Source organism: Canis aureus, chromosome 27 (genome assembly GCF_053574225.1).
Source record: "Canis aureus isolate CA01 chromosome 27, VMU_Caureus_v.1.0, whole genome shotgun sequence".
In the NCBI taxonomy this organism is placed as follows: Eukaryota; Metazoa; Chordata; class Mammalia; order Carnivora; family Canidae; genus Canis; species Canis aureus.
In genome coordinates, this window is record NC_135637.1 from 41,516,731 (window position 1) to 41,538,178 (window position 21,448).

General features: G+C 37.9%; 1 protein-coding gene across 2 annotated transcripts in view; it reads right to left on the reverse strand.

Annotated features, from left to right (window-relative positions):
* The window catches only part of PCDH15 (protocadherin related 15), an 869,139-nt gene that overhangs the window by 104,802 nt on the left and 742,889 nt on the right, over positions 1-21,448 (reverse strand). For both annotated transcript variants that reach the window (XM_077874888.1, XM_077874887.1), the window contains exon 26: positions 19,838-19,978. In XM_077874888.1, coding sequence (XP_077731014.1) covers positions 19,838-19,978 — 141 coding nt within the window. The remainder of the gene's footprint in view (positions 1-19,837; positions 19,979-21,448) is intronic.

Genomic DNA, 21,448 nt, shown 5'->3' on the forward strand with positions numbered 1-21,448 from the left:
GTGGTTCTACATATCCTTTGCTGAAAATATCCTTCACCCCTGCTTCATGGGAACTTCGGGCAAAGTAGAAACACCATGACTTCAAAATAGGAAATCTGGAGGCACCTGGGTGGCTCAGTCGGTTAAGATCCTGACGGTTGGTTCCGGCTCAGATCATGATCTGACCTGCAGGATCGAGCCCCGAGTCAGGATCCATACTGGGTGTGGACTCTGCTTAAGATTCTCTCTCTCTCTCCCTTTGCCCCTTCCACCCCTGCTCAGTCATTCTGTCTCAAAAAAACAAAACAAAATTAAAAAAAAAAAAGAGAGAGAGAGAGAGAGAGGGAGGGAGAGAAAGAGAGAGAGAAACCTTTTTTCCACATACTGGAGTACTTTTTGAATGAATTTGGACATGAAAAAAAGCCCTGATTTTTGTTCATCTGTAACATTGTTGAAAACCAACAGGATTACTTTGGTCATGAAATGTTATAACAGACACGTGCTCATCATCACCATAAAAAGGTAAAGCAATAAAATTGTCGTCCATAAAAACTGAAAAGTGTTCTGGCCATAAATGCTATTTTTTAAAACATGTACATAGCAGGTAAATTCTGTATATACGAGTACTTAGATATGCACCATACGCATATATCTGGATAGACATATGTGAAATAATAATAACCAATAAGTATGCATATTGGTTTCTGGCCCTGGCTCCTGACACAGAGCTCCTAAAACCCCATGTAAACAGGGGCCCTAGGTGAATCTTTTCATCTGACACTTATGCTTTGACCCCCTTTCCCGACACCAAGCTCCTAAGGGAGACCTGATTTCCTGAGTAATGGGAGCATCTGACACCAGCTTCTAAACTCCTGGGGATTCCTGGGTGAAGGGGAATGTCCTCTGCTCTAGGGAGGGTGACTCCTGGTGGGCTCCAGGGTGGTGCGAGTCACCTAGAAGGCCCAGCGTCATGAGAAGCTGGGAGGCCTCAGGCCCACCACCTGTTCTCTGGGGAGGGCAAAGGGGCTGGAGATGGGATTGATGACGATCGTGCCTTTTACGTGACCTGCTATTTTCAGTCGGCATCGGAAGTAGAGGCAGACTCCTGGGGCCCAGCCTGACGTGTGGGGCCTGTTGTAACGCTGGCAGGTGTCAGAGTCGAACTGTGGGACATCCAGCTGGTGTGGAAGAGGATTGCATGAGTGGCAAACACACATATCTGGCATCAGGGGTGTTTAAAGTGTGGCAGGAGCATGAGAGCGAACGAGAAACACACACTTGGAGTGTGCTTTCCTCTGGTCTAGGGTGAGGATCCTGGCAAACTTACTTGATCAATATAATAAATCATTTAGAAAGAGGAAAAAAAATGACTTTACATCTTTAGCATCTACATCAGTAGTTGGATTTATCATTTTGGGGTAAATACAGCTTCGGAATTTTTTGTGAAAATTATGGATCACATCTCCATAAAAAGGACTAGCGGTCATCTGAGTAAAGATTTTGCATTTTACAGCAGTCCTCAGCTCCAGGGATCTCACATTAAGAGCAATAGCTGCTTCTAAATGCCACTTGGAAAACAAACTAGATTTTTCAGGAGAGTGGAAAGTGGTAAATAAATCATGATATGTGCACATGGTTGGATATTAAGCAACCAAACCACTAAAACGGTGTTTTCTGAAGGGTATTTAATGCCATAAAACTATTTTTGATATAACGCCAAGCAGAAATACAAAGTCCAAGATTCTAAACAGAGACTGCATGATCAAAATGTGCGTGTGTGCAGCCACAGAAGAAAAAACTGAAAAAAATATGGGCAATTTAAAAACACTCAGGAGTGTAGAATTATAGATTATTCTCTTCTATATATATTACATTTCATGTGCAATCATACTTTTTTATAATTAAGAGAAAGTTAATGTTAGGTACATTGAAAGGAGAAAGGGAAAAACAAATCATGAAAAACATAATGAAAACTCTTGAAAGAAACTTCACTGATTCCTTTGTAGGCCTTTCCCAAAATATCACGTCTCGTATCTAAAGAGCCTGGGGAGACGCCGTGTGCATCTCTACTTTTTCTGCACGGACAAGCTTTGGCAGATGCTAGTCAAGCATGTATTTTTCCCCTCAAATAAAATGAATTTGTTTACTTGTTTGCTTGTTTGTCTGTGAGATGATATTTCCCAGGCATAAGTGATTTACGCGTGAACACTTAACCAAAAAGCAATGAATAAAGAGAAAGGTGACCTTGCCCAACACAATCTAATTACTCTTTATCTGTAGATCTTGGCTTCACTCATTAGTCATCTGCTGCACAACATATTTAATAATTAGGCTTTTGCAGAAATTTTAGAAGCAATTTAACAACAACCATTTAGTGCAACAAACAGGCTAATTTTAGTCCTTAGAAAGTACTTAATGAATACTTGTCAGATAGGGGTTCTTGGTTCTTGCACCATGTCATTACGTGCAAGCATTATCTTTAATCTCTTCCAAAACTTCTCAGAGGAAAAATAACTTTTTGAAGCAACATATAAATGTAAACTTTCAGAGTTCAAGTAACCAGCTACTTAAACGTTCAAGCATCGGTCACAGTATAAATGGAAGTTAAATTTTCATTATGATAGAACAGGAAACCAACCTAGCGCTGTAACTCAAGTAACATGTCTCTCTTCAGTCAACCACATTTGGGTCCTAAATTGATTTTTGAAAAAGTAGAGTAGAATTTTTCTTTCTTTCTTTCTTTCTTTCTTTCTTTCTTTCTTTCTTTCTTTCTTTCTTTCTTTCTTTCTTTCTTCTTTCTTTTTCTTTCTTTCTTTCTTTCTTTCTTTCTTTCTTTCTTTCTTTCTTTCTTTCTTTCTTTCTTTCTTTCTTTCTTTCTTTCTTTTTTTATCTGCCCGGCATCCCTTCCTCCCTTATTTTGGACGTGAGACTCCATCGTTTCCACTTTGAGTTACTACTACTATACCTCCCTCTGTCTTATACAAAGGAACTGTCATCCACTGCTCTACACTCCATTCTTATTCAAGGGAACATGTCTCAACCCAGATTAATTAGCTCTCCCCTCAGTCTCTGGACCTTTGGGCTGATTGCCAGTTGCTTGAAGGTGTGTGACCCCAGGTGTCTTTATGGTACCTTCTCAAAAAAAGCAGTGTTTGAGTTTCTGGTGTTTTGTCCTTCCTCAGATCCTACTCAGCTTCTCCTTTGATTACGCAAGCCACCAAGTGCTCTTCTGATAATTTTGTTTTAGTATAAGTCAGTCAGAGGAGATTTCTTGCTTCTGACCAATTAGGAACAATCAATTTAGTCCACGTCAGAGAACGGTGACCATATCTTTCTAACTAAACGGAAAGGTTGGATTTTCTCTCTCTAGGTACCAAAAGACATTCTTAAACGCAAATCTTCCATTCAGTGTTGCAAAATTTAAGTATTAAATTTTAGCATATTTTCTCCTTTGTCATCATGGGCAATTACATTATTTCTACCACCCTTTTTGGGAAAACATTGTCCAGTGTTTTGTATATACATTATCTGGTTGTCAATCAAGATAAGGATATCCAAATCTAAAAATGCCAAAAGATGGCCTGACGACATTTCTAACATATCACAACCAACAATCACTGCTTATATGAAGAACTTTTAGAGAAATATGGAATTTGTCTATGTAATATAGTAGTAGGAGAATATAGAATGGTTACAGCACTTTTATGTGATTTCAGTGTCACTTAAACATATCACAGCTAGTAATAACAATAAAACAATACTGATAATAATTACTATAACTTTTTTTATTGGGTGTTGCCAATGTTTTAATAAGTATTTTTTAGATATCACTTTGCTTAAAATTCTCAAATAGACATATTTCTTTTCATATAGTGTTGAAGATTCCAGAACTTAAAGATGCAAGACAAGATCAGAGATGTATGGAACCCAGGCCTGTCTGATACCAAAGTCAAGATTTTTTTTTTTTTTTTAGGATTTTATTTATTTATTCATGAGAGACACACAGAGAGAGGCAGAGACACAGGCAGAGGGAGAAGTAGGCTCAATATAGGGAGTCCGACACAGGACTCGACTCTGGAGACCCCAGCATCACATCCTAAGCTCAACTGCTGAGCCACCCAGGCATCCCCAAAGTCAAGGATCTTAAATAATTCATCATACTAGACTTTTTGGTATCTGCCTTTTCTCTGCTGTTCTGTTAAGGTAATTTTCATTTTGAATGGTTTTACCCGTAAATTACCCTGTTATAACATTTTCCTTCAAAAGTATTTTTTTACAGAATTTCTCTCTACCTCTGATCCTTTATCCTCATGAGTATCTCAGCATTTGTGGAATATCATCTAATAGGAATCCTTCATAAATGAAATTGAGCTGCTGGACTAGTTAGAGTCTGTCTTGTGCATTTTAATAAAACATACATATAGCAATCTCTATTAGGGAATCTTGATGCAAGCATATGCCATAAATTAATAAGTGGAAACAGACTTTCAAAATTGAAAGTGACAACATTTAAAAAAAATGATTTCCTTTGAATTGTTTGTCTGTAATTATTTTTAAGATACTGTGTAGGGAACTAATTAGGTACAAGATACCCAGACAGAGAAGGGACAAGATTGATGAATTGAACTCATAAAAGTTCCTGGGGATAAAGAATGAATTAGCCTTGGAAGAAGAATTGACTACTAGACTTGCATTTGAGTATGATTAAAAAGAATTTCAGGCTAAATTTATGTTTTTTATCTCTGGAACCTAGCATTTTCGGCATTGCCTTTTTAATGCACATAATGCATAAATTAAACTGAAAGGCATGCCTCATAAATATATAAAACTAATAAAATCAGGGAAAGCTTTTGAATATACTAATTGTGTCGGTTATATAGATAAAACCAAGAAATCCTTTACTTACTGTAATGTCCCTGTTTTCTTCCATAGACAAGTCTTCTCTTTTTATTCAACATTAACCATCATCACTGCATGGCCCAGCTAAGTGCCATCATCATAATTTCTTTAGCTGCCAATTTTCTTGAATATCCGTGATGCTTGACATTTTCATCATCTGCTACCTTTCTTGAAACCCCTCTCTCTGTTGGATAACAGGCCATGATTACATACATTTTACCCCTCTTGTCTATGGTCTCTTCAATTGGCTGCTCTTTTCTCTCATTCACTAAATGAAGGGATTCCCTTCAACTCAGTGTTTCTATCCCTCACAGAGACAAGGGCAGAGGGCCCTGGGAATCATTAATTCTCTTCTTTGGGCAGATTAACAGGTAACCAGGTCATTGGATCTGTGTTGGGTCAATGGATCCCAAATGCCTCTCCTTGGTACAGCTGCTTGGCTTCATCAGCCCCCATGCTTTAGGGCTTGTTTCCTTGACCAGGAGGTCCACTGTTATGAGGTCAGAGAATTTTTCCTTTTCTTCATTTCCAAATTCTCTTTAAACATGCAGATTAGTACCATGACGAGTCCCCTGATTTTAGCTCCTCTTAGGAGTTCCCTGATTTTAGCTCCTCTTACGGTGTGTTCAAGTATGTACAGATGAAAGTTCTCTCTGTGGGTTACAGAAGGTAGAGAGGTGCTTTTTTTTTCCATTTGATGCTTTTCTGCCTAATTTTCCTAATTAAAACTCATTTACACTTATACCATGTGATGCTAGTGAGCCTTTGCATAACAATCCCTTGACTTAAGTAATCATTCCATATGACATCTTCCAAAATCTAGAAGCCAGGTCTTGAACATCCTTCAAAAGCTCAGTTCTTTATTTGCAACTACTTTCTAGACTCAATTTATGTTACCCAGGATCAAAAATATAAAATTATCCTTGATTTAATTCTTTCTCTTTATGGCCAGTCATCAAGTCCTATCAACTTCTCTCTTACATGTGTCCTACATTTTCCCCATCTCGCTGAGTGGTGGTGGCTACTTTTATATGCCAATTTTACTGAACAAAGAGAAGCCCAGAGAGAATGTAAAACAATTCTGAGTGTGTCTGTGAGGATATTTTGAGATTTGAATCAAAGACCGAGCAAAGAAGATCACCCGGGTGGGCATCTTCCAATCTGTTGGGGGCCTGAACAGTAGAAAAAGATGGGGGAAGAAAGAATATGCTCTGGGCTTGTCTTGGTCATCCATCTTCTTCAGACACTGGTTCTTGAGCTTCAGACTCAGACTGGAGCTTACACCATTACCAGTAGCTCTGTTGGTTCTCAGGCCTTTGGTTTTGGACTGAGACTCCATCACCAACTCCCCTGGGCCTCCAACTTCTGGACAGTTGATCATCGGGCTGCATAGTCTCCATAACTATGTGAGCTCATCCTTTATAACAAATCTTTTCTCTATATTTATACATGTATCTTAATCAGTTCTATTTCTTTGGAGAACTCTAAGCGCGATACTGGTTCAGGCCTAGACTATTCTTTTAACATCCATTCTCTCTCTCTCCAAGCTATCCTACATGCTGAGTTAGCCTCTGTCACATTATTTCTCTGCCCCCCTCCCAAACAAACAAGCAAAGACTACAAACATTTATTCTCTTCATCAGTATTTTAAATAGTTGTGAAAATGCACACACGTAGACAAGCACACATGGATGCACACACATGCAGGGAATTTCCTGAATGTTCATATTCATATTTTGATTATTTCCAGATACCTGAATCTATTAGGTTTGAGGGGCGGAAAAGCACAAAAAATATATCTTTAGACAAGTATCTCAAGTGATTGTCATCAGTTCATTCAGAGACCATTTTTTTTTTATAGCTTTATGATGTTTCTTTCATTTCTTCCTATTTCTGGTTTCATTAATTCTCTGTTAACCACTATGCTGCTCACTGTCCTCTGGACTCAGTTTGTAAATTCCTTCCCCCAAGCTTTTCCTTCCAGTTTTCCTCCTCAATCCTCTGTTCTTCCCTCTTCTACCTGCCCTAACAGAAAGGATTAAGAGACAAAACCAGTTATTGCTTTAACTAAGTCTTCATTTCCCAGCTCGGTAAATGACTTAATCACAGTGATTGGTTCTCTTTAAGCTCAAACCATGCATATCTATGCTTCTCTTATAACAATTAGCCACATACTTTTTTGTGTGTGTGTGTCACTACTTATTTTTATACTTATGCATCATGGTTTCCTCACTAAAATACAAACCCTTTGAAGACCACGATCTCACCTTGTAGATATTTATCCCTTACAGCATGTAGAAAAAACAAATATGTCTTTCAAGTACGCAACATATTTTTTTTTAATTTATAGTTTTATCATGACCCCTGTAGCAATAAGATAATGTTTCAGGGGCCATGTGGCAGGAAACATAATCATATTAGCTGTGTTTAAAAAAATAAAATGAGTATAGTTATTGCAAGTAAAGCAATAACTTAAAAATTATCAGTCTGTTTGAAATTATATATATATAATTATATATATGTCTACATCATGATATGTATATATTACTTTGAAAGTTTATATAATATATAAAATATATATTATATATATTATATATATTATAAATATATATATAAATATAAATATACCCCCTCACATATATAATTGCTTGGCTTCCTTTGTTTATATATATATATGAATATATATATATATAATATATATATAAATGTGTCTATTAATATAATTTAAGATACTATTCTGAAAAATAAGGTATACATCTTCCCTACATAATAAGCATTCTAGTCTAGGTTCTCATGTCTTTTATATAAATTATCTTGGCTACATGCTCTAATTATGAATACCAGCATCAGTCAAAAAGCAATAATAATTACAACAGGAAGCACAAAGCCTTACCAGTCCATGTCATGTAACCGAAGATAAGTGATAACTGATTCCAGGATCACAACAACACAGTGTTCTGTATTCCATGCTGTACATCTATTTACCATTTTCATTTTGGAATGCCCTAGGTTCTGTCATTTGGCCACATCTCTAGCATTTTATTATCACTTCATATGCTTAACTCATAAAGTGTCTTTGTGATACAAGTCATAATTGTTGAGAATAGTAATATTATGCTTCTATTAATAATTCCATCAACGTTGGCCAAAGTCAATCATGACAAGATCTAAGAAGAAAGTACAATGTGATTTTTAATACAAATAATAGGTGTTCAAAAGGTAAAGTTGAGCAACAGAAAACACAATAGTGTTTCTTTGATAGACAGCATTACAGCATGGCATCAAATATAATTCACCAGGAAAATTCTCTGTCTCCCTGACAAAAAAATATGCACTATTTTCCCATGAAATAGATTTCCTCCGGACTGTCATTCATACTACTCTTTCTGGATCCATCTCAAACTTCCTATTCTCTGAGTTTCTGTGGCAGAAGCTGAAGCACTACAGAATTGGATATCACCTCCTTACATTTGAGAACTCACAGACCTGCCATAGTTATTCCCCAGGTGACAGGGACACCGGGTGATTAAGGAAAGGTGAAAAACGAGACGAGTTTTACAATGAGCCTCAAAAAAGAATTAGGGATTTCTCTGGAGAACGATGGAGGGAATAGTGTAAACAAGAACAGCAAGTTGGACCAATTCCTTGAGATTAAGGGAAGATTCCTCCACTGATATGGAGACTGGGAAATGTAGTGACCTAGCAAATGCTGAGCAGTATGGAGAGACCCTTCCAGGTGAGCCAATGACAGCTACAGAAGGGTTATCCTGCTCACATTCCTTCTGTGTGGCACTTTTCCCCATATGCTTTTTATTTTTTTAATTTATTTTTTGTTTTTTTGTTTTTTTTTGCTTTTTATTTTTTAAACATAATGCTGAAATCTATTTTTGTCTAGTTTTTTTTTTGTTGTTGTTGTTGTTGTCGTTTTTGTTTCTTCTAAAAATAATCCGTCATTACATTTGTCAGCTTGTTAAAGCTGGTCAAAGTAGAATATGTCACTAAGAGAAAAGAATGTACACTTTCCATTTGTGACAAGAGACAAAAATAAAACAAAATAAAATAACAGCTACCTAAATCTTCAGCTAAATATTAAAAAGACCTGTGCTTCCTTACTCTATAGAGAATAGCTGACGTCAATCACGTAACAACAGGGTGTGGAAGGCCAATGGCCAAATTCGTCAACAATATGAAGAATCAGTGTACTTAGCAGAAAAATTCTGATAATTTCTCCCATACTTTTAGTGGCTGAGATAAATTTTATGCTTATGTTATGCAGATAGTTGTTTCTGTTTTCTATTTCCGGAAACGATGTTTCTCTAATGTATATGACTTAAGAGATTTCACTTCTATGTGTAGTTTCACATGCATTTAACAGAGCTTAGTTGACCTCTGTTGCAATGGGAGTTTTTCTGAAAAAAGAAAAAAGGTATATAGTTTCTATTGCATAGTTTTGGGCCTCAATTATTAACCAAACGTATGTTGCTCTCAGAAGCAGAATATAAGGTTGCAAACATATTTGTGAATCAGTGAATGGGCTCCATCTGAATCTCAGTTTAAATTCTGCCTGAGAAGGCAAAGAAAAAATTAGATTATTAACTATTAATTAAACAGAAGTTTTCAATAATAAGGAAATTATATCGCCTGTCTTTAGGCCCTGGGGCTTAATCTTAGGTATAAGATAAAGAGAACAATTTTATGCATTCCTAGACTCTTAAATATTTTAGTTTTAATTGACCATGGAAATGATACAATATGTTTTCTTTATGGGGGTGCCCAGGTGGCTCAGTCAGTAAAGTGTCTGCCTTCAACTCAGGTCATGATCTCAGGGTCCTGGGATCGAGCCCCACATTGGGCTCCCTGCTCGGCAGAGAGTCTCCCTCTTCCTCTTCCCATGCTCCTGCTCTCCCTCTCTCTTTCTCAAAGAAATAAATAAAACCTTTAAAAAAATGTTTTCTTCATGGAATCTGATTTTTTCTTCCTAATACATGTGAAGAAATACGTATCATAATCTGTGCTCTCGTTTAGAAGTATTGATCACCGATCTTTGTCATTGGTTCAACACATCACTTTTGGGGTCAATGGAAGAACATTGCCTCGACACACTTGGTTTCTGAAATGGATTAATAAAATTTCATAAACACTTTTAAATCACATTTCCAAGCAAAGCTATTTTGCACAATTCAATTGTTTTCTCGGACAGATAAATTTTTGTTTCATTAAAAATGTAATTGTTTCAACTGTGTATTTATATAAGATGCCTAGAAGGTTAGAGACAAAAAAGGCAATAGAGGATACGATGGTATTAGCTTTTAGAAAATAGTCTCCAAGTTTTAAAGTAATAAAGTATAGGTGTAGTTTCTAAAGCATGGTTATATTTTCATAGAACAAATATAAGACTTTGACCATATCTGGGATTTTCGGACTGAAAAAACGAATGTGTGAGATGCTGCAATGTTGTCACCCACCTTATATGAGGAACGCCTTTAAGTCACTCAATCACGGATAAAGAGTCATTAGAGTTACTTGTCACAGACCTTCTGTTTGGAACCCGAAAAGCCAAGGAAATGAAATGTATTACAAGCTTGTACCCTACAGCAAACTATAAAATGAAATCAATAGCGTTTGAGTTGTTTTATCACTGGTTTAAGGTTTATCTTAATTGTCCTGTCATTTATTCTTGATTGAAAGGCTAGTTATTAAATCAAATCACCATAATCTATTTATAAAAAGCTGGGTTTTTTTCTGCATTTGAAGATAATTATAATTTTACCATAAAAGAAAAATTGCATTGCACATTTTAAATGTGGAATTCCATAAATCAAACCATACAGCTATGAGCTAGCTATAAAGGTGCGTGTTATTGCTTTTGCTCTATATCGAGATAAAAAAAATGGTGATGACTTTGTGGCAGAAATATTGATATATGTTTCTGTGCAAGTTCTCCTGGACTCAGGGCCCTTGAGGTCTCTGGGAACCATGCTTTTCCATGCTGAAAACCTAGAAGACATTGAAGTGGTCTGGGGAGAACAGAGAACAATGACAGGCACAAAACAGGACTCTTGATTTGGAAGTAACATGAAAGACATTAATGCCTTCACACTTGTCTTTCACTCACAAAATCAAGATACTCTTATTTGATCAATGTGAGTGCCAAGCAGGAAAATACGGATACCTGACAGAAGAGGGTTGGAGAAGGGAATAAAACCTGGGAACCTGGAGGATCAAAGAGTTTGTCATGTGGACTGAGAAATCACCCTCCAGAACGTTCCAGAAGCCCTACAACATGGCGCCCCAGGGCAGCTCCAGGCCCACTCTCAGGATCGAAGCCTTGTGCTGGCCCCATCTCATCTAACGCCTCCCTGAATCCTGGCAATGGAAAGGGAGCAGGTTTGTTACGATGTAGGGCCTCTGGGTGGCACATACGCTGCATGATGGGTGCTGTTCACCTCCTAGTGAGGTCCCTTCACCAACTGGCCTTCGTTTGCAGACGTGCTCATTTCCTGGATAAATCTCCACTGAGTACATGGTTGTGCTATGCCTTTTAGTTACTGGAAGACATCAATCCCCAAAACAGACAAAAATACCTACCCTCAAGTAGCTTAGATTCATCAAAAGTGTTTTAACTACATTCTGCTCTCCAGCTGTGCTCACATGGTGCGCCTTAATGTGGCCCTCGGAACACAAGGATAAAAGTTTACATTATCTTTTCTTTTTTTAATTAATTTTTAATTTTTTTTTACATTATCTTTTCTACTCTTCCTTTTATCCTGTTGATTTGAGGCTTTTTTTCCTGCTGCTGAATAAATGCTCAAGTTACCATGATAAAAAAAATTTGTTAACAGAAAGTACTATAATCATGGTTAAGTTAAAAATGTTCAATATATTAATCAGTATTTCCAATTTATTTTATTTTTATTTTTTTAAATTTTTTAGTACTTCCAATTTAATTTAAAGGTAAAAACTGCTCTTCCTTCCCATCTCAGGTGTATTCCTGAGAAGCCTGCTGCCTGGGGGGAGGAGGTTATAAAGAAGCTCCTTTTTTCTTGATCAATCAAGCTCCTCTCTGGATCCAGCAGCTGTTTTCCACACACAGGCTGCCATCCTCTGGCCCCTGAGGCTGAGGAGGAAAGGTAGGTAAGGGAGGCAGGGAAGTTCTGATGGACAGATCACTGTTGGGAAGTGACCCGACACTCTTTGGACAGGACTATGCTCTGGGCCACAACTGCACTTGGGGTGGCTGTTTCACCTGCTTTTATCTCATTCCCTTAGTAGAAAGGCCGGCCTCTCTCCAGCTTTAATTTTTGCTTTTCTTCCTCATGCAGGTGCTCCTACTGCACATCCACAAAGGCTGGCATTCACCTGTGTCCCAAACCTAGACCTTGGGTGGTATTCACTGGCCCTCTGATGCAGGCTGGGCCTGACGTGGCCGTGGTTCCTCAGTGCTCCAGCCCCAGGAACCGCTTGTCAGCACCCCAGATCCCTCCAGCAGCTCCTGGATATGAATGCTCTGTGCCCCCCCACCCCCGAGACACAGCCACCCCAGTCTACTCGGTCCTAACATGACACCTGAGATAGAACAGTTTACGCTCTTTTCTGGGGATGGATGTTGGTGGAACAGAATGCAAACACCACTTGGCAACCTTTTCCTCCCAAAGGAATACCTCAGATAAGATCATTTCGAAACCTCCATTCACTTGATCTTTATTTTTATTTTTATTTTATTTTTATTTTTATTTTTATTTTTATTTTTATTTTTTATTTTTATTTTTATTTTATTTTTATTTTTATTTTTATTTTTTATTCTCCTTGGGAGTCAGAGTTCATAGAGTGGTGAACTGCGACCTGTAGGTTTTACCTTAAATATCTTTAACAACTTCTGCCTATTTCTCACACATCTCTTTGTTATTTTAGATCTATCATATCTTGGTGGTTTTTCTCAATTTCCAATTTAACTCTGGTTTTCTCATCCTTTCTAACCATCAGAAAGGGAGACAGAACATGGGAGACTCCTAACTCTGGGAAACGAACTAGGGGTGGTGGAAGGGGAGGAGGGCGGGGGGTGGGGGTGAATGGGTGACGGGCACTGAGGGGGGACTTGACGGGATGAGAACTGGGTGTTATTCTGTATGTTGGCAAATTGAACACCAATAAAAAATAAATTTATTGCTAAAAAAATAACATATGGGGATCCCTGGGTGGCGCAGCGGTTTGGCGCCTGCCTTTGGCCCAGGGCGCGATCCTGGAGACCCGGGATGGAATCCCACGTCGGGCTCCCGGTGCTTGGAGCCTGCTTCTCCCTCTGCCTGTGTCTCTGCCTCTCTCTCTCTCTCTGTGACTATCATAAAAAAAAAAAAAAAAAAAAAAATTAAAAAAAAAATAACATATGTTCACTTGTAGTATTTGGAACTGTCCTTTCAAAGCTCTTCTGCTCATGCTTCTGGGTATGGCTTACAGGTCTATGCATTTGAGAAGACTTCTCCAATCATTGAGATGTCAGCTGCTTGCTCTTCTGTGAACACGTCACTGTGTCACCAGCAGCCACTACACCCCGTGACAGAGGAGTGCTTCATTGTCACCAGCTGCGAACGTGTCTGTCTGGCATTGAACAAAGGGATCTCGAAAGTAGCAGCTTCATCTCATTATCTTTATATCCTAAAATCCTATTACAATACCTGGCATATTATAAATGTTAAGAATCAATGTCAAGGCCGTGGAATGGCCTAGCGCTCAAAGGAAAACAAATCTCTGCAAGTCCTGGACTAGTCAGTGATATGCTAAGTCTAGAGCTTATTGAATAGGAAGGAAGGGAAAAAAAAAAAAAAAAAAGAGAGAGAGAGGAATCTATCATTCCATCACATTTTTATCTTGTTGGGATACATTTTTTCCACCTACTTTTATTTTAGCAGTAAGCTCAAGAACTAGGTAGGAGACCCATTCTCTTCATGTTTATTTTTCCATCCTGTGGAAAATTTACTCATTAAAAATGCTTTCCATTAATTTGGATTATTTTATTCATCATTCGTTCATTCTTTTGGTCATATGTTTAGTATAATTGCCCAATATGATTAATGGAGTTTAAAGATAAAAACAGTTAAGAAAGGCAAAATATATTCAGAAGCCCTATATGAGAAACCTAAAGCACATGAATGAAAACTTAATCCTAAACTTGGTAAGAGCTAACACAGTATGAAAACCTGAGAGGGTTACAGAGCTCTTGTTCTCTAAATTTCATCAACTGTGAAACAATTCCACCGATTCAACAATTATTTCTAATATCCTTGGGTTAAAATGTGTATTTAGAGAATTGAAGATGATTAAGGTGAAATGTAATATTCGAATCTTCCTGAATTGTCCTACAGATAGGACGTCCTACAGATAGTCAAGGATTTGAATAGCCAAGTATTGGGGGCAGTATACCATGAGTCTTGCACCCCCAAGTGTCTTGCTGAGTGTGTCAAAATTGCACTGCTTGGACCTTTTTCTCTTACCAGGGACACAGAACTATTTATGCAGCAGCAGTTCTGAAAAGTGAGAAAATGTTTTGCAGAAATGCATCATGCAGTCCAGCAATTTCCCTGATCTCACTTTCTAGGAAGACGGCCAATGCTTGCTATAAACGTGGCAGAGTCTCTGAGCTCTGTGTCCCCTGCCCCCACTGTGGTGCAATCCACTCAGGGCACATCTTCCCTGGCCCTACACCTGCTGTGAGGTGTGGAGCTCAGGGACCCTGTTGCATGCTGAGTGCCACGCTGATACACCTGCTAATACTTTCCTTGTGAGTAAGGAGGCCCTTAGTCTCTGACCCAGGAGTCTCTCTTTAATCAGTGGCTATAGAACTAAATCGTTAACATGTACAGTTATTTTTGTGGGAGTCTCTTGCTTCTAGATCTCCTCACTATCACATTTATGTAATTAGGATAATATCCTAGCCATCAACCCAAAAACCCACAGATAATATCTCTAAGTAAATGTGGCAACAAGCTAACCTCCAAATCACAGAGTATGAGCACCTGGAGAAAACAACGGATGGAAACAAGATCTCTGTATTATTAGCAAGTATAAAAACAGCGACTGTTTTTAGGGACGTTGAGGAAAGGCTAAACATTACTGTTGCCCTGAGAGCCAGCAAGTCTCAAAGTTGCCAACATTAAGTGGAAAAATGACTCAGAAAATCTGAAAGTAATAGGCAAAACTCCACACTAAAGAGAGAGGAGAAACTATAGCAGAATATAACCTGAGTAGGAGAGGCACAAGAGGAGAGAGAGAGAGAGAGAGAGAGAGAGAGAGAAAGAGAGAGAGAGAGGTTGTCCAATGAAAGTGGGAGTGCAGAAAAAAGCAAGCAGATTTCTAAAAGTAGGAAAATATTTCATTACTTTGTAAAAATAACTGAAAACATATTCTAGAGCTAGAAATGCTGTCTTAGCCCACCTTCCTTTTTGTAAGACTTTGGAAAAACTAATTTCACTGAAGCATGAAAAATAGAAAAGGTGGTCAAAGCCCACAAGGTAAACAAAAACAAAACGGTGATCAAAACAACAGCTCTTAAAAAATAAAGGTATTTGAAAAAGAAATATGCAAACTGTATCTTAGTATGTTGAAACAAACTAGTTTGTAAAGAGAAGCTGTGAAAGAAAAACATATATCGGAATTTAGAAAAACTCATAAATTAAACATCTAAAAATCTAAATGCAATAAAGAATGATATAGATAATGAGATAGAAAGGGATACAATAGATGGGAAATGATTCATTACTTGTGTAGTAGGAGTGTCCAATGATGAAAAGCAACTTAACAAAACAAAAAAATACAAAATTTAGAATTCAGGAAAATTTTTCTGAAACAAGGAGTTGAACACATATATTCTGTAAATGGGCAGAAAATGACTCACAATAGCCAAAATGGAGACACATTACAATACAACTACTGAACTTTAAAGAAAAAAAGAGTAAATTCTGTGGAAATTCAGAAATAAAACCCATACCCATTGGAAAAGAAAAGGAGTTTGTCATTTTCCTTCTAGACAGTGATACTTTATGGGAGAAGAAAAAAACCAGAGCAGGATATTTAAGATAAGTAAAGAGAAAATATGAGTCAAGGCTTTTTTTTTTTTTTTTTTTTTGGAAGATTTTATTTATGTATTTGAGAGAGAGAGAGAGAGAGAGAGAGATTGAGAGCACGAGTCAGGGGAAGGGGCAGAAGGAGAGGGAGAATCAGGTTCCCTACTGGGCATAGACCCAGACTCTGGGCTCCATCCCATGACCCAGGGATCATGGCCTGGAGCTGAAACCAAGAGTTGGACACTTAACCGACTGAGCCACCCAGAAATCCCAAAGCTTTTATATCTTGCCAAATTTATGTTCAATGTTCAGGTACACAGATAAACTGTCATTAATGCACAAAAATATAGGAAATGCTGTTCTTGTAAGCCTACTGTGTGGAGTCTACTAGAGGACAAACTGTAGACAACTAGATGACATTATCTTATTGATATTAACAGGAAGAGAACGGTATTTCTTCAAATGGGATGTGTGGGAAAAGGAAGTAGATGAAGCAGAAGTATTGCTCACAGTAGGAGATACACAAACAGTAGGGGAGGTGCCAAGTGCACTGTGTAAAGTAAAAATTAGAGAATAAAGTCAAACTCTGGCCCACAGATTGTTGCAGTGAGTAGAATTTTGTTGGAGCACAGCCATACCCATTGCTTTGTTGTTGAACAACCTGCCGTTTTGTTTACATATTGTCTCTCCCTTCTCAGCTACCACGGGACTGAGTAGTTCCACAGAGAACAAATGGCCCTTAAAACCAAAATGAGTTGTGATCTCAGTGGTCGCATTTGGAGTCTGATAGTGAATCAATGCTTTACTTTGAAAACCAGAAAATAAAAGGGAAGAATCAAACTTTTGTTTTTTCCTGTCTTTCCTATAGGAGGAGAACCTCAGGGTAGTCACATATTTGATGTGGAAATGTTTTTTTATGAAAATATTTGCGTAAAGATACAGAAGAAATGGAAGGACGGAATCAATAGCTAGGACATGACTACCAGGGGTTGCGGCCAGCAGGAAGGGAGAGTCATAGGGACTGGTGTGCCTTGCTGAGAAAGCACTAAATATCACCTACAATTTATTTGTTTAAAAAACACACATACACACACACTAAATCTAACCAAGCCTCGGGCTCTAATTACCATTTTACAGAAAACAAAGGAGATAGAGAACTATATGACGTGACCTCTTGGAGGCATGTTCATTAAAACCCAGGCTTCAGAAATCTCGCTTCTCAAACAAACAAACATTAAAGGAAATTAAAAGGTGTGGTGAGAGAGAAGCCTATATTTTAAAAGAACACTTGAAATACTTTTCAACCAATTGCAATATATAGACTTTATCAGGATTCTGATGGGAATAAATTTTTAATGTAATATTGACTGGACACTCAATGATATTGAAGGATTTTTATTAACTTGTGGGGAGTAATAATGATATTGTGATGAAGTCTTGAGCCCTTATCTTTAAGAAATACATATTGAGATATTTGCAGATGAAATATCGTGTTTCTGATGTGCTTCAAAATAATAAGGGAAGGAGCGGTTGAGAGCCCGTCCCAGGACTTGATAATGGTGAAGTTGGGTCGTTGACACTTGGAGGTTCATTATATTATTCTCTGGAATTTCATGTACATTTGAAACGTCCATACTAAAAGAGTAGAATGTTCTAAAGACCGCTGGTTTCAAAAATGAATTCTGAAATTGTTCCGTTTTAATTATTAAATTGCTTTTAAATGTTAAATCCAGTTACAGCATAATTTAAAAACTCACTTTGAAAATGATTTCATTAACAAATTGTTGGCAAAGAGATTATAATAAAATACTTCTTCAATGAATCGCCTCTTTTGTTTATTGCCTCTGTTCATGTGACATATGGCGGAGCTGAAGACCATGGTGTAGCTAATTCTAAAGCAGGGATAAACATTTAGACAACTAATTAATTAACCTAATTTACATAATGGTTGTATTTTTGCGTAGCTAATGAACGAGGGATTGAGTAAAGGTCATTAACAGTCATTTATAAATGAAACTATTTTTTAAATACATGAGTTTGTATTTCGGACTCAAGAGGCGGGGATTAGTCATGAAATGGGAATAACAATAGTAAAAGCATCAGGGATTGAACAAACTAACGTTTAGCTTCTAGACTCCATGCATGTCTGAGAGGCCACTTCACAAATCTGCTAGCTGGCCTCAGCGCCCCATGCACACTTAGACACACGCAAGTATACATGGGTTTACCAGCTAACCTTGCATTAGCCTTAGATTAGATTTCCATTCAAATAATGAGAACTAGTTACCTCATATTCACCCAGGAGTCAGCACCATGTCTTTATTCCTAGAAATTGGAGCTACTTCCTGAAAAATGCTAAGTTCTATGACGTAAATATTGAGCAGATTTTTCTTTCTAACTTTTTTTTTTTTTCTTTTAAAGAAAGATGACAAATACAGTTTTGAAATAGCTCCCACGTTTCCCTCAGTTGCACTACGGTAGTTTGCATTATACAATTTAGAACTACTCTCACCTTTTGACTCCTGGTTGAGTCAATTCAATCGACAATGTGAAGCTCCCTCTATAGTTTGTTAAAATATAATTGCCCGCAGTTTAAAGATTTTAAGAACTCAAGAAACGGGCCTGCTAAGTTTTGAAACGATTTAATTGTGCAAGTGATGAATAATCATTGAAGATGACTGAATTCCCTTAATTCCAAAGGCATACAGTGTATAATCTGATTTTTTTTTTTTTCCAAATGACCTGGTGTGCCTTCTAAGCAACTGTGTAGCCTTCTATGCCATGTCAGTAGGTGATATAAATCAGTAAGTGAAATAAATATAAAGGAGTGATTACTTTTAGGATCATCAATTACTGCATTGGTAGAGAAATTTCTAGGGTACATCTTTTGCATAATCCATCCACCTTGCTTTCCTTTCCACCCCCACCTGGGCTCTTTTGCTCTAGCTACACACCTGCACCCTCACCTGGGTTCTCACAAGCTCTTCATTTCCCCTCCTCCCCTTCTAAAATGCCAATGGATAGGGTGCTGGCATAGGATGTACAGGAAGGGCCCGGGGGCTGAAGGAAACTGGGTCCCAGCCTGTTTCCCGCCTCATGCTCTCTCTGAGGCTCCGTTCCACTAATAGTTAAATTAAATTTGGTCTTCTCGGGTCTTCTAGATTCTAAAAGAGTTGGTGTGATTATAAAAAGATGAACTGCCTGAAGTGCAGAGGAGTATTGCCTCAATGGATGGAAAAGAACTGCAGTTATCTCATTATCAGTAATATCTCCCAGGATCTCTGCTGGCTCCCTTCACAAATTGGCTTTTCTTGTTCTCGTGTGTCAGTAAACTATACGACACAGATGTCGGATAAAGATTTTGGAGTCAAAAGATGCCAGCTTAAATCTCTGGGTTTTCATTTACCCACAGTGTCATTAAAAAAAAAAAAAATCACTTAACCTTTTCTTATCTTGTCTTTGTAAAATGGGAATAATAATTTTCACCTCCTAGAAATGGATGCGAATTAAATAATGCCACATACAAATTACAGTAAATGCTAGTCGCTCTTTTAAGAGGCATTGTTCTCTGTGCTAAGAAAATCCCTAGGTACAAGAGGCCACACAATATCCATTCCAGAGAAGTCACCAGAGCCTTCCGGTGGGATTAAGAATAGAGTTTGCTCTAACAATATTATAAACCAAGTTTGAAGACGCTGTGCTATTGCCTTGATATTTCAGGAGTATGAAATCGCTCCCCGCACGGTTCTCTATCAGCTGCTAAAATAGACACACAGTCAGCTCCGAGGACTCATGATCTCCCCATGTTCTCTACTGATCACTTCTAGACATATGTACTGCATTAGAACATGAGCAGAAAGTTCCACAAACTTCTCACAAAATGCTTAAGTGACAGAACTTACTTTTCGAAGGAACTCGAAGATTGGCGAGGACCACTTCTAGGGAATCAGCCTGGACGCGAAGTACATAGCTGGTCCTGGTCTCATAGTCCAGGGGGGCATTCACATAGATGACACCCGTGATGTTGTTAATTCCAAACATATCTGTAATCAAAATACAGTTTTTTTGGTCATTTCCTTCATGCTATAAGAAATAATTCTCTTTAAAAGGCATTGTGATTTTTTAAAAAGATTTTATTTATTTATTTATTTATTTATTTATTTTTTTTTTTTAGATTTTATTTATTTATTTATTCATGAGAGACATAGAGAGAGAGGCAGGGACACAGGCAGAGGAAGAAGCAGGCTCCCCTGTGGGGAGCCCAACGTGGGACTCGATCCCAGGACCCTAGGATCACGCACTGAGTGGAAGACAGACGCTCAACCACTGAGCCACCCAGAGGCCCAAGCATTGTGATTCAAAAAACACTTCTTATAACAGGAGTAATTAATGCATGACAGTGACAGGATGCTGGCTTTTGGAAATGATGTTCCAACTCTTCAAATTATCTTCAGTGTATCCTCAGGTGAACGTCACCTTAATTTTCTGGTTATGTTGAGATTCTCCTGGAAAGCATCTGTCAATTAAGTTTGGGAAGCAGCGCATACTATATCCACCACAGTAGATTCAGATGGTCCTTTACATACTGAAAGGCATTAAAAGTTTGTGAAACTCAGAAAAAAAAAAAAAAAAGTACGAAAAGTAAGATGAGGACTTGCTAGGGCAACAATTTCTAGGAATGGTTGGTCACTGGAATTCTTAAAAAGGGCCCTTATGATTTCATTGCAAATTGCTTAATAGCATTTATTTTACACTCATTCCCTTCCTAAATATCAAATATTGAATATTCATGTATTAATTACACGTATATTGACTATTTCTTGACCACTTGTGATGCTCCAGGCCAACCAATTTATCAAAAGGGAAAAACAAAGGATCACCAATGTGGATAATGGTGAGCAAAAGAATGGGTGAGAAATGCAGCTTGAACTTGTTCCCAGAAGCCGGCAAACCACCCTCTTCTTAGTTGGTGGGCAAAACTCAATTTATTTGTTTACTGACACCTGTTAATTGTGTATCTAAGTCGAGCACCTGAGGAACGATATTGTACAGTGTATGGTGGGTTTTATCATTCATGTGGCCTTTGGGCACTCAAAATTATTTATGATCCTAAAATCTCTGTAGCGTTAGGATAGGTAGGACGTGCCTTATGCCATGGATGGTCTGGAATGGTGGGAAGAGACCCCTGTAGGCAAGAAGTATGACCACAAGCTGAAAGTATGATGCATTGATTTTGAAGAAATGTCATTAAAATATCCCTAAATGAGGGCAAGAGGAAAGCTTCCAGAATTGGATAGTTAGCATTTCCTTGGAGGTGGGGGGCGGGGACGGATGGGATAGGGATCTTGTTTGTTAGTATAACCACATTTTTAAATCAGACTGAGCACAAAGGTACCAATTGCTTTCAAGCTGGATAGGTTTTTATTGGCAAAAATGAGGGAAATAAAAATTCAATGTGAAAGGAATCCCAGATCCAAGTGTGTTACTTTATGGTGAAGACACCAGTGGAATAT